Here is a 14,732-nt window from a genome sequence, read left to right as displayed (position 1 = left end):
CGAGTATTACCTGGAAACGCACTCTCTGTGTCCCCCAAATCTCAGGACTCAATCCTCCTTGATATTCCTTTAGCCAAATCCCTCTTCTTCTTGCCTAACCAATTCTTCCAAGTTCCAAAGCTTTCTCCCTTGCTCTAGGCGTCCACAGCGATTAGGGTTCCTCTCAATTGATCAAAAGACTGAAAATGACGGCCTAAGTGGCGTTAAATACGATCCAAACTGAACGGTTAGGGTTTCTGCTGAACAGCGTCGACTCGCCGAGTCCATATCTGGACTCGTCGAGTCCAGTCGCGGACCCGCGACCAAGTCCGCGATCCTACTCGGCGAGTCTAGGCTCCAACTCGCCGAGTCCCCTCTTAAATCACCCCAAAAACATAATTTTAATAATACCTGGGATTCCGGGCTGTTACAGAATGATTCCCTCTCTCACTGAAACAAATCTTCAGGAGCCAATACAATTCAATACAAATCAAAAGCATGACCTCACTCTAATTATTCTCCTCCTATTTATTCTATTCTCAGCGTAACCAACTAAACATTCGTTTTCCCTTTTTGCCCTTGTCCCCTTTTTCTAGAATATACCAGTAACGGTTTTGATGTAGCATTCTTTGTGGTCCCCCTATTTCCATCTGCATCATTACTCCCTCCTTCAAAATGAGTCTTGTCCTCAAGACTCAACTCAGGAAACTGCCCTTGAATCATTGATGCGTCCTCCCATGTAGCGTCTTCTTCTTCCTGACCGTCCCAGTGAATTAACCATTGTTCGAGCTCATCTTGCTGGTCCTGTATAAGACGAGTGGTCAATACTCGTTTAGGCATGAGTATGTCTTCTTGGCCTAATTCCAATTCTGGAGGTAATACCGGTTCCGTGGGTGCTTGAACCGCCTTTTTTAGAAGCGAAACATGAAACACAGGATGCACTTTGGAGGTTGGTGGAAGAGCCAATTTATAAGCAACAGAACCAACTTTAGCTGTGACTTGAAAGGGACCAAAAAATTTCGCTGCAAGCTTATGGTGAATGCGACGAGAAACCGACAATTGACGGTACGGTTTAAGTTTCACATACACCCATTCTCCCATGCTGAAGTGAATGTCTCGGCGCTTCTTATCTGCAGCGTTTTTCATAGTGGCTTGAGCCTGAGTCAGATGATTACGAAGTTGCTTCAAAGCTGCGTCACGATCCTGGAGTTCTAAAGCCACTGCTGGAACACGTACTTCCCCGGGTACAAATTGGATCACACTTGGAGGTTTTCGACCATAAACGACCTCAAATGGGGACACACCCGTCGACCCGTGAAACGTAGTATTATACCAAAACTCCGCCCACGGAATCCACGAAGCCCAAGAACGAGGTTGATCTACCGCAAAGCAGCATAAATAAGCCTGAAGACATCGATTTATCACCTCAGTTTGCCCATCTGATTCTGGATGATAAGCGGAGCTCATATTGAGTTTTGTCCCTTGTAAGCAAAAGATTTCCTTCCAAAAATTGCTCAAAAAAAAGAGGATCGCGATCACTCACGATGGATTTAGGTATTCCATGATGGCGAATCACTTCACGGACAAATAGCTCTGCCAAAGATTTCGCAGTATAAGGATGCTTTAGCAAAAGAAAATGACTATATTTAGACAGCCGATCAACCACCACCAATATTGTGTCAAAACCTTTGGACTTTGGAAGACCCGTAATGAAATCTATGGATAATTCCTCCCAAATTGCAGCTGGAATGTCCAAAGGGTGTAAAAGACCACCTGGGACTAAAGAGCTAGCCTTACATCGCTGACACACATCACAAGCTCGAACAAAAGCCTTCACGCACCCAATCATACCCGGCCAGTACAAATTGTTAGCAAGTCGTCGATAAGTGCGATAATAACCAGAGTGTCCACCGGAGGCTGACATATGAAATTCCTGCAATAATTATGGAATAAATGTAGAATTACAGGAGATGACCAATCGATTCTTGTAATAAAGAACCCCCTGTTTGACAGTAAAATCGGGGTGGCGTGAGGGTTGATCACCACACTCTTGAATGATTTTCTGAATCTCAAGATCCAGTTGTGCTTCCTTGATTAGTTGAGCTCCTTGAATCCAAATAGGGGTAGAAATTCCCTGACAAAATTCCCCCTCCTCTACGCGACGTGACAAAGCATCCGTAGCGCGATTTTCATGGCCCAGCTTGTAAAATATCTCAAAATCGAAACCCATGAGCTTTGCCACCCAATTTTGTTGATCTGGAGTTGTGATACGCTGGTTGAGAAGAAATTTAAGACTTTTTTGATCCATATACACCACAAACTTTGTGCCCAACAGATATGATCTCCAATTTTGAACTGCAAGTACTAATGCCATGATTTCACGTTCATAAGCCGACTTGGCAAGGCACCTGTCACTTAACGCCTTGCTGAAATACGCAATAGGGCGGTTGTTTTGCATGAGAACTGCCCCGATTCCACGACTAGAGGCATCACATTCAATGATGAACGGAATATTGAAATCTGGAAGAGTCAGAACAAGGGCAGTCACGAGAGCATTTTTGAGTCGCTCAAACGCATCTTGAGCCTCCTTGTTCCAACCAAAAGCATCTTTCTTAGTTAACTCAGTGAGTGGGCGAGCAATGCTTCCATAACCTTTAACAAATTTTCGGTGGTACCCTGTGAGCCCAAGAAAACCACGAAGACCCTTGATATTTTTTGGAACTGGCCAGTCCACGACTGCTTCAATCTTATGAGGATCCATCGCAACTCCATTCCCGTCGATAATATGCCCTTAGTAATCCACCTTTGTTTGAGCAAAATGGCATTTCTTCTTATTGACTACAAACTGAAGTTGCTGCAATATATGGAAGACCATAGCCAAATCTTGTAAATGATCCTGCCAAGTGGCACTGTATACCAGAATATCATCAAAGAATATCACAACAGTTTGTCGTAATAATGGCCCAAAAACATCATTCATGATTGCTTGAAATGTTGAGGGAGCATTCATCAACCCAAAAGGCATCACCAAATATTCATAATGGCCTTCATGCGTGCGGAAAGCTGTTTTATCAATGCTATCCGGGTAAATGCGGAATTGATTATAGCCAGACTTCAAATCCAGTTTAGAGAAAAAATTGGAGCCGTGCAGTTCATCTAGTAACTCTTCGACTACGGGAATAGGAAATTTGTCCGGAATGGTGGCTTTGTTCAAAGCGCGGTAATCGACACACATTCACCACGAAGCATCTTTCTTGCGGACCAGAATCACCGGGCTAGAAAAAGCACTCTTACTGGGCCGAATCATCCCCAAAGATAACAATTCTCGCACTTGTTTTTCAATTTCTGTTTTTTGGATGTGTGGATAGCGATAAGGTCGGACACAAATCGGCGCATGATCGTGTAGTAAATTGATGCAATGGTCATGGGGACGAGAAGGAGGAAGGCTGTAGGATTGTGAAACATACCCTCACATGTATCCAATAAGTGTTGAAGTTCCAAAGGAGGATCCGGTTGAATCATAACAGCAAATTGATTTGAATCACCAAGGCCGGAAGACATAGAGGAGTGAGGGAAAGGGCCACCAGAAGTCAGCCACTTTTACAGCGATATAGAGGAGCGGTGACCTGAAGATAATCCTTGAAGAAATATTTCCTGGCCGTCCCACTTAAATTTCATCTACGCAGCTTGCCAATTATGAGTTACTTCCCCCAACGAATGTAACCATGGCATTCCCAATATCAGATCCGTAGATCCCGTGTCCAGTACCAAGGCCGTGATAAGAAAAACACATAATCCAATGGTGATAGATAAATTCAAACAACGTTCAGTGACATGAACCATAAACCCATCACCAAACTTGATGCGAATACCCGAAAAACTATCAGTAGTGAAGTTTAAAGCTTCCACTAACTGTTTGGAAATAAAATTGTGGGTAGCACCACTATCAACCAGTAAAATAATAGGAATACCTTGAAGAGACCCCTCAAATTTGAGTGTTTGACTTCCGGACTCAAACTTGGAAGCTCCAACAAACTCCAATGCTGAACACGACCCTTCGGGAACAATTTCTGGGGCTGGACTGTCGGGTATGGAAGAGTCCATAAGAAGCAGCTGGTCCTCCATCACATTGATGTCTTCGTCGTCCCCCAATAACAAAACACGTAATTGACCTTCAGCACATTTGTGAGCAGGTCCGTATTGCAACCCACAACGGAAACATAACCCGTTTTTGCGTCGCTCTTCCCATTCTGTACGAGTGAGTGAACGAATTCCCCTATCTCGATTCCCCAATTTTCCCATGCCCAAAGAAGGAGCCGTAAAGGATTTAGGGTTAACGGGTGTGCGAGTAATCTCCCCTTGACCCGAGATAGGTTTGGTCCCCCATTTGTTAGTAATGGGCTCTTTAGTAGGAGATGGACCCAAAACTTTAGTGGACTCAGGAAAAAACCTATTGGATACACCGAAACGATTCAAATATCGAAAACGGGTTTGAGAAACATTACCCGTCATTGGTCGGAGTAGATCCTCTACATCCTTGGCGACGTACATCGCCTCCATCGTCGTTCGGGGGCGCTGTAAACAAACCCAACGACGAACGTCATCTTGTAGCCCCGCCACAAAATACCTGATGGCTTGTCGTTCAGGCAGCTTGGGAACGAGTGAAAGTAGATACTCAAAGTCATCGATATATTCCAAAATTAAATCAGATTGTTGAATCCGTGCCAACTGGATATAAGGATTTTGTACCTCCAACCCACTGAAACGTTGTAGAAGTTCCTCTTGAAATTGTTCCCAGGAGAGAGAAGGGTGAAGTTGAAGAACAATCGTGAACCAATGTTGAGCAACACCCACCATACTTAGTTGAGCGAGTCGTAAACGAAATTGGGGAGGCGTTCCGTTGATGTCAAAAAAAAGGGTTGCCTTCTGGATCCATCCCTGAGGATCGAAACCATTGAATTCAGAAAGTTTAATTTTCTTCACCGACCATGGTAAACCCGACGATTTCTGGTCAAAAAGTGGAGGATCAGGGGTGTTATTGACCGGTGTGAAGGGTTGGTCGGGATGAGGAGGGGACGGTGGAGGAAACACGAGACCAAACCCAGATCCCGAGCCAGATCTCTCGATTCCAGTAGATGACGTATGTTTCTCGTGGCGATTCATCCAAGCCAACATTTGTTTACGAAACGCAGCGTTCTCTTGTTCTGCTTTCTGAAAATTGTTGTGCAACGAATCCATGTTGAGTTGTACTTCGCCCATTTGAATTTGAATTTGAGAAAGAACAACATCATGATCGTCTAATCGTTGTGAGGTTGATTGAGTAGCAGCCATGGAGGCACCGGCGGCAGGTCAGCGGCAGGTCGGACCAATGATGCAGATTAATATAGAATGAAACAGTAAACAAGTAGTAAAATGAATGGAATATAGAAATGAAAGAAAACTTAATTGTGTATTGATAAATCAATCCGAAGATTGCCCAGGGAATGATTCCCTCTCTCACTGAAACAAATCTTCAGGAGCCAATACAATTCAATACAAATCAAAAGCATGACCTCACTCTAATTATTCTCCTCCTATTTATTCTATTCTCAGCGTAACCAACTAAACATTCGTTTTCCCTTTTTGCCCTTGTCCCTTTTTTCTAGAATATACCAGTAACGATTTTGATGTAGCATTCTTTGTGGCCCCCCTATTTCCATCTGCATCAGAAGGTGTCGGAGGATGATGAGAAATGAGGTTAAGAGGCCATAAAGTTAGTTAAATAAGGTCTAAACCCTAAAAATTAGGATTTGTGGCTCACACACGTATGCCCCACGTATGATAGGTACGCCCCGCGTACGTGAGCCCATCACAATAATTACAAAAATGTCATTATGGGCCATTTTGCAAGCTTTCTCATGCACAAAGGCTAAAATGCAATAACTCTACATACTTAGGGTTAAAATTGAAAAGACATCATCATCGGAATGTTACAAAAAAATATCAATTTACAAAGATAATAGTTTTGTCGGTAAATTTATAATAATTAGTTAAAATTAATATATACATTGAATATTAAATCTATGTTCTATATATTTGATAAAATCATGATTTTATACAATGTAATATAAATTTGAATAGAATTTGACTGAAATAAAAAATAAATAGATAGTTTTATATGGATTGAGTAAAAGAAAGTAAGTAATAATAAGAAAACATTAAGAATTTATTCTAAAGACTTTAAGAAACATTAATTAATCAAAGGAAAGAACAAAAGTAGTATGTTATAATACAAATAAAAGAAAAGTTTGTTAGTATTTCTTGCATTAGGTCCTTAAAAACATAGATAATATGTACCAAACTTTAAAATCAAAGAGCTAAAATGCAAGATATGTCCTTATATTATGAAAAATCTATCAAATCACGACAAAAAACATAAATACATGTACTTAAGAAACCGAAATTTGTATATTTTTAAATTCCAAGAGAAATGCTATAAATAGATAAATATTTTAAGATACAATATTGTAATAGGAAACAATCAAATTAAGATAATATAACGTAAATAAAAGTTATAATGTGCTACACTTTTCTAAACAAAAAAATTATAATATAATACATTTGTTGAAAGAAACATATACACAAACAAAAATAAATATATACACAAACAATGTTGAAAGAAAGTATATAATGTTGAAAGAAAGTATGTTAAGATGCGTAGATAATGCAGTAAGTTGCGATATTGAACCATAATCATCATAAGATGGATTCTTTTCTGTTCATCATTATTAAAAGAAGTAAATTTTCTTATAAAATCTTAATTCAAAGCTAATTAAAGATGAGTAGGTTTTCACAATTATTATCTAAAAAGTATTTTTGGAAAAAATATCAATAAACAACAAGATTATGATAATAAAAAAATAAATTCCATTGAAGAATATATAAATGACATATAACAAAACTTAGTTGATCAGACAATACCTACATAAAGTATTCCTATAATCTATAAAAGATGAACCTTTTATTATTTTGAAGGATACTCAATTAGAATGAAAAAAAGAACTTTTGTGTCGGTCAAAATCAACAAAATCTAAATTTATTAGAATGATAAAAATATAAAATTTTTCATATTAGTTTAGTATAAATCACTATTAAACTTTTATTTAGAATCGGTACTGATGTTAATGTTCTCATAATTCTAAGAGATAAAAAAACATAAAGATTTTGAAATGAACCAATTTATTTTAATTGTTATCCTTATTTTTCGGTAGTATTATTTGATAAAAATATTTTAGATATTTTAGTTTTAACGGTATAAACTAAAAATTTAGAACTTAAAGATGATATCAAACATTTAGCAATAATTTATCGTGTTGTTATAAAATCATGACGACCGCTTTAACATCAAAAACTCGTTTATCAAGCACAAAAAATAATACAATCATCTTTTTTAATCAAATACAAAATCATATTAAGGTTCACACACCTAACAAAACTAAAATGGTATGATATTATTACCCAATCATGTAACTGGAATTTGATATGTATATGTATCTATGTGTGAACACAGTCGACTGCAATCGTGCTCCATCCTCCGCTATAGAAGCTTCCATTTTGCTCGAGAGAACCAATTTGTTTAGCGTTTGAAAAATCCTTTTTAGGCCTTTCTTTGGATGAACCGTGTTTGGGCCTTTCACGTCATTCCTTACGCAGTAGGCTTTATTTACTAAAAAAAATCAAAATTATTGAAAAATATAAAAACCTCAACCGCCTCTTGAAAACCCTAAAACCATAAAACCCTTTCGTTCTCTTCTCTTCACCGGAACGCTTCTCTTTCGACTACGCTCGTTGCTTTTCATTCTATCGGTATTTCTTCTTGTTCTTTGTATCTCTTACCTTTTCCAATTCAATTCGATTACACAGTAATTTCATTTTTGATTCAGATTATCAACTATTAGCTTGTTATATTGCACCTCTTATGTATAATTGATCCAATAAGGATACATACAGACCTTACAACTGTTACATAACCTTATCGCTCGAATTTTGATATCAAATCGGCTATATTAGCTAGCCATATGAATCTCCAGCTACAAATCCACATACGAATGTTCCAAAAACATCAAAATTAACAAAGTTTAACCTATACAAACACAATTTTGTGCAGCCTATTTGTTTATTTTACAACAAGTGCACAATTTTATCAATTGAAAGATGCGATTATTATTATCCCCTGTACTTTGGTTCACAATTTCGATTACATATGGATAATTTCTACTATGCGCCAATCATGATTCATGCCATCAATGACTGATATTGAAAAAGTGATTAATCTAATCCTTTTGTTTATATATATTGACATGACAGAAATGACTAGTCAAGAAACAGGAGGAATGTTTACAGTGGCACAAACCATAGGCAGTGTTCTATGCTGCAAATGTGGGATTCCAATGGCTCCAAATGCAGCCAACATGTGTGTGAAATGCCTCAGATCAGAAGTAGACATAACAGAAGGCTTACAAAAACACGTAATCATAATCCACTGCCCTGAATGTGACACATACCTTCAACCACCAAGAACATGGCTCAAAGCCCAACTCGAATCCAAAGAGCTCCTAACTTTCTGTGTGAAAAGACTAAAAAACCTCAACAAAGTCCTCCGATTAATCCATGCTGAATTCATCTGGACTGAACCACATTCTAAACGCCTCAAAGTCAAACTCAAAGTCCAAAAAGAAGTTCTTAATGGAGCTGTTCTTGAACAATCTTACATAGTCGAATACGTGGTTCAAGATCAAATGTGTGAGTCATGTTCACGTGTTCAAGCCAATCCTGATCAATGGGTTGCAGCTGTTCAATTAAGACAACAAGTAGCTCACAGAAGAACATTCTTTTACTTAGAACAACTTATCCTCAAACATGATGCTGCTGTTCGTGCAATCAGAATCAAACAAATGGATCGAGGTATTGATTTCTTCTTCTCCAATCGTAGTCACGCAGTTAAATTCGTGGAATTTGTTCAAAAAGTTGCTCCAATTAAAAGCCGAAACGATAAACAACTCGTGTCACACGATACTAAAAGCAACAATTATCATTATAAGTACACATTTTCGGTTGAAATTTCTCCAATCTGTCGCGAAGATCTTGTATGTCTTCCGCCAAAAGTCGCTTCTACCCTTGGAAACATTGGCCCTTTGGTTTTATGCACGAAAATCACAAACTCAATCGCGTTTCTTGACCCTTTGACTTTGAGAAACTGTTTTCTTGATGCTGAACAATATTGGAGGACGAATTTCACTTCACTTTTATCTTCTAAACAGTTAGTGGAGTATATAGTTTTGGATGTTGAGTTAATTTCACATGAAGTGAATGTTAGTGGGTCGAAATATGTTATGGCGGATGTACAGGTGGCAAGGGTTTCTGATTTTGGAAAGAATGATACGATTTTTTTTGTGAGGACTCATTTGGGGCATTTGTTGAATCCTGGGGATTTTGCATTAGGGTATGATTTACATGCAGCGAATAGTAATGATATTGAGATTGATAAGTATAAAGGGCTTTCGATTCCTGAGGTTATTTTGGTAAAAAAGAGTTATGAAGAAAGGAGAATAAAGAAACGAGGGAAGCCGAGGGCTTGGAAGTTGAAATCTTTGAATATGGAGGTGGATAATGGTGAGACTAGAGGTGGAAGGGTAGATTTGGAAAAGATGAATAATGAGTATGAACAGTTTTGTAGGGATCTTGAAGAGAATCCGGAGTTGAGATTTAATATTTCGCTTTATAGAAATGAGGAGTATCAGAAATCGGAAATGGGGTCGGTTTTGGATGATGACGAAAATGCCCCTTCTGTGCCTTTGGAGGAATTGCTTGCTGATATTAAGTTGAGTGATGATGATTATGGTGAAGATGATGATGATGATGATGATGAAGGAATGAAGGAGTAAAATTGGAATGGAATTCCAATGCCATGTTTGTTTTTTGGTTAGTTCTTGTTTTTTGTTTTATGTATTTGATGTTTGTTTGCATTTTATTTTAAAAAATTACAAGAGATTTGGGGTCATATTTTGGATTTGATATATAAATTTCATGTTGTTGCTGTTGATGTAATTTTTATCTATTAAAACGTTATGGTCCTTTATCCTTTTTTTTTTTTTTTGTGTCTTGATTTTTATATGGTTTATTGTCTTATAAAATCATAAAAAGATTATCATGCTAGAACGTTTTGATGTTGATGAGTATTGTTATTTGTTAGATTTGAAGAATCAAAGTTATAAGCTTGTGTTTGGTGCGTATGGAGACCGATAGAAAAAATCACAAAAAATAGTTCTTGAATTAAATAACTATTACAATCATTAAAAGTAACATTAAAATTAAAACTTTACATATTTTTGTTTATAAACAACCTGCATGGTCAATCATTAAAAGTAACATTAAAATTAAAACTTTACATATTTTTGTTTATAAACAACCTGCATGGAAAGACCAATGAGATCATATGGTTCAAGATTTATTTTGAATCCTATTAATTTGTATTTGATTTTTTTTAAAGGGATAATAACTTAAGAGGGTAACATATTTTTCAGTTTGTACACATTTAGTCATTGATGTTTTTTTTATCTATATTTTCCCATTGAACTTGTTCAATTGTTCAAATAACATCCTTATAACTTGCTATCGGAGGTTAAACCGGTTTCTAGCATGTTTGCCACCTCCGGCGACACTCTGGTCATCTTCTCTGGTGAGTCTCCAACCATAAATCTAAAATAATTTAATTTTTTATTTTTTGATCAACAACACACACAATATTTCATCTTCAAACCAGAAATCTAAACCAAACATGAACTCAAGAACATAAATCGAAAAATCTGATGAAGAACATGATGAAAAACCCATAAATCAAAGTTGTGTTCTTGAACAAAATGGAAAATCGAAGTTAATGAAGAACACGAACTCAAGAACATGAACTTCGGTGTCTTCATATCGTGATTCAGCTTGAAGATCAAATATCCTACACTTAAATATCATTTTTTTGAGAGAGAAATAATGATAAATGCTCTTGAGTTTGAATAGAAGAAGTATCAGATGAACACATGCACAATGATCTTCAAGGTTTGTAGATCTTCATCGTCTTCATCTTCTTCTCAAATCTGATGTTCGATCATCTTCTTCTTTCCAGAAACAATTTCCAAGCACATAGAAGAAATCGATTTTATGTGAGTTGGTTCAAAGCATAATGCATCGACGAACTTGTACATTGTGTTGCATTGTTTGTACTTTGTTGACTTCCAAGAACAAAGAAGATGAACACGATGAACAAAAGATATGGAACAACATTCTGGCGATTTTTGGGTTTGAAAACCCTAACTCGAGTTCATCTTAAAGCTCATCAGACCTTCAAGAACACAAACAAAAAAGATTTATGCCGGTTTTTAGATCTGATGAAGATCAAGAACACAAATATGATTGAAGAACACGAACACAAACCCAAAAGTCATCTGCATCTGTTCAAGAACATACAAACACTCATGATTCTCGATTTCTTATACGAACTTGATTTCAGATTCAAGTTCAGTGTGTTCTTGAACAAAAATGGAAACATGATTTTCGAGCTTCAAACTTTTCACATGAACACTTCTAGATTCGAGTTCAGAACAATGTGTTCTTGACCAAAAATGGAAACTTGATTTCAAACTATAACTCAAAAACATAACTTCAGTTGAAGATCTTTTGATTTCTGGGAAGAAGATGAACACACACACACACATCGATGAGCTCATTTTTTTGTGGTCTATTTGTTCTTGAAGATGGTCAGATTTGGGTTGAAGGATTTATGGGTTTACGATTTTTGGGTCGAAGGGTTTGAAGGGATGAACATGATTGTGTATGTGTTTTCTGATCTAAAAAACCCACACATACACACCGATTGAAGGGTTGGAGAATTTTTGTTCAGATCTACCAAACACACACACACTCACACACAAATATGAAAACATTTTTGATGAACTCATTTTTCAGATCTAGTTGTTCTTGAAGATGTTCAATTTGGGTTGAAGAATTTCTTGAGGAAAACACATGAATCTAGGTGTTTTTTGTTTATGTATGTATTTTTTTTTTGGTGTTTTTGGTCGGAGACTCGCCAGAAAAGATGATCGGAGTCTCACCGGAGCTCACAAGAACGCCAAAAACCGGCTAAACCTCCGATAGTAGGTTATAAGGATGTTTTTTGAACAGTTTAACAAGCTCAATGGTAAAATTTGGACAAAAATAAAAGTCAATGACTAAATGTGTACAAACATAAAAATATGTTACCCTTTTAAGTCATTATCTCTTTTTTAAAATTGTACCCAAACACAATAGCTACCACAAAATTTTAATTTTAACATTCTAAATTTTAATTTTCAACATTCTAATAGATATATTTCAACATATGATTCAAGATGATAACAATGTTTTACGTCCATTTTTTATTTAGTATAATAATTAGTAGGTCACAGTTATTAGTTAATGATAGTGATCGATTTTACTTATACCACCTGAAAAAAAATAGTAAAAGCATAATAACTCCTCAGATCCATTGTTCGCTCATCCAACCTCCGGCCAAATTGAAGATGATCTCGAATTTTGTTATCAAACCATAGGTTTTAGAACTCTTGAACATGGTGATTTCAAGGAAGGGAAATGGGATAAAGTTATCTTTCTACACAATGGTTGTTAATAAGAACATCGTTATGTTTCCTATGACTTTTATTCGTAACCATCATCATCATCTTTTTCTTTTTTTAATTTCTCTCGTTTATAAAAAAAAACCCTAAATGGAGTCCAAAAACTTAAGTTTTAATATCGACAAGAAATCAAACTTATGAATACTATGATATTTGTGAAAAGAAATTCGTGACTAAGATTGCCAATGTAACTTTTTAAAAAAGTAAGATTTTTGTTGTAAAAAATGATATATTAATTCTAAGGTTGTCAAGACTTGGGATTTCATATAAAATTGTTTTCGGCTTTGTAAAATTGTAATTGTAAGATCGAATCAGAATGTAAGATTCTACCAAAAGATTTTAAAACATTAAAAACACATTTTCAATCATATGTTAACCATTCAGTTAATAATAAACAATTTAAAACATAAAAAATACATATCAAATAGATCATTTATGATTTCACAATAAACAATTCAAATATTATAACTAGTTGGTTCAAGAAAAAATATTAGATTTAAAAAAACAGTAACGATCCTATGATCCATAGTTGTTTTTCACGCTTTATGTGATTATTTTGTAATAAAAGATAGAATAACAGTTGATACCCAAATATTTAATGAATAACTTATATAAATAAAAGATACAAGTAATATCTTGTTTTTAAGAATGATAACATGAAACATTAATATATCTTGTTTTTAAGAATGATAACATGAAACATTAATATATCTTCATGACAAGTGATTATTCATATTGATATCCACATACAGTATATTCCTCACATGTTAATTTATAAAGCACTTCCTTTCTTAAACTTATATTTACAGTTTTACCATTTTCTTCATAATAATGTGTCAAAAGCTACCATACAGAGGAATAAATGAATGATCAATACGGAAGATAGGAAGAGCAATTGGGAAAACCAAAATGGATTTGAGCATTCTGGATGAATAAAGAGGTCTAGGTTTTATTAATATTTGTTCCTTCCATAAAATAAAAGGGATTTTTATTTTGCCTCTATTAATTGTAGTAACCAATCACATACGTACTTTCATAAATATATAATATCTAACAATGTTATCAGTTTATATTTGTCTTTTGAAAACAAATTAGCTGGAATAGCTCAGTTGGTTAGAGCGTGTGGCTGTTAACCACAAGGTCGGAGGTTCGACCCCTCCTTCTAGCGATATGGTTTTTTTTTTTGTTTTTTTTTTATTTATTTTTATTTTTATTTTTATTTATTTTTATGTTTTTTATTTTTATTTTATGTGTTTGTGTTGCAGAATTGACTTAATTCATCAAACAGCTAGGTGGCCCCTTTTTACATTAATAATTGTGACACAAAACAAAAGAATATATAATTTGAATTATTGTAACATCCAATTACAAGCGATTTTTTTTTTTATTTTTTTTTTTTATGTGTTGTAGAATTGACTTTAATTGCATCAAATCATGGGTGGCTCAATGTTATATTTTTCTAAGCTAATGTTTAGGGTTTCTAATTCTAAAAGGCTCCATATTTTTTAAACTTAACTCGATATTAATATATCTCAAATCTCAATTAGTCTATTACTAATTGCCCGATAGGCCACATCACAATAAGCGCTATTGATTCTTAAAGACGAAACACATACGACACATCAAAGCGATCTTGAAAACTGAAACGTCACATTTAGCCAATTAAGGTTAATTATTTTCAGTTATCCATTGATTACAGAATACAAATTTTCAATTGTCAAGTTTTGAATACTTCTGTGTGGATTTTGCCTTTGGAATTTTTGAATTTGGGTTGGAACGAACTCAAGGAAGCAGTCAACGAGTCAAAGCTATCATTGCAGCAAATATTTTAGTTAATCCATTACTTGTAGTATTCTATCTGTTCATTTGTAGTTGTCTTGGTGATACATAAACAATGGACTCATTTAGTATACCAGTTTGGAGGCTCTAAGCGAACCAAAAACAAATTATATATATTCATTTGCTTAGAGCCTCCAAACTGGTTGAGCCACCTCTGCATCAAAAAACTAGGTTTTTACATTAATAATTGTGACACAAAACAATGAATATATA

At 35.5% G+C, this 14,732-nt stretch overlaps 1 protein-coding gene and 1 non-coding gene across 2 annotated transcripts; both read left to right on the top strand.

Moving 5' to 3' along the window:
• The first annotated feature begins 7,666 nt into the window (after nt 1–7,666).
• On the top strand, nt 7,667–10,065 carry LOC111891257 (uncharacterized). The gene is made up of 2 exons (XM_023887325.2): nt 7,667–7,824; nt 8,326–10,065. Exon 2 carries the CDS (start codon nt 8,328–8,330, stop codon nt 9,900–9,902), a length of 1,575 nt encoding a protein of 524 aa, XP_023743093.1. The 5' UTR covers nt 7,667–7,824; nt 8,326–8,327; the 3' UTR covers nt 9,903–10,065.
• A 3,709-nt stretch (nt 10,066–13,774) lies between these two features.
• On the top strand, nt 13,775–13,848 carry TRNAN-GUU (transfer RNA asparagine (anticodon GUU)). The gene has a single exon. It is a non-coding gene; the product is annotated as a tRNA-Asn (tRNA).
• The last annotated feature ends 884 nt before the right edge of the window (nt 13,849–14,732 follow it).

This window comes from Lactuca sativa, chromosome 6 (assembly GCF_002870075.4).
Source record: "Lactuca sativa cultivar Salinas chromosome 6, Lsat_Salinas_v11, whole genome shotgun sequence".
NCBI classification, from domain to species: Eukaryota; Viridiplantae; Streptophyta; class Magnoliopsida; order Asterales; family Asteraceae; genus Lactuca; species Lactuca sativa.
This window is presented reverse-complemented; position numbering and strand designations above follow the sequence as displayed.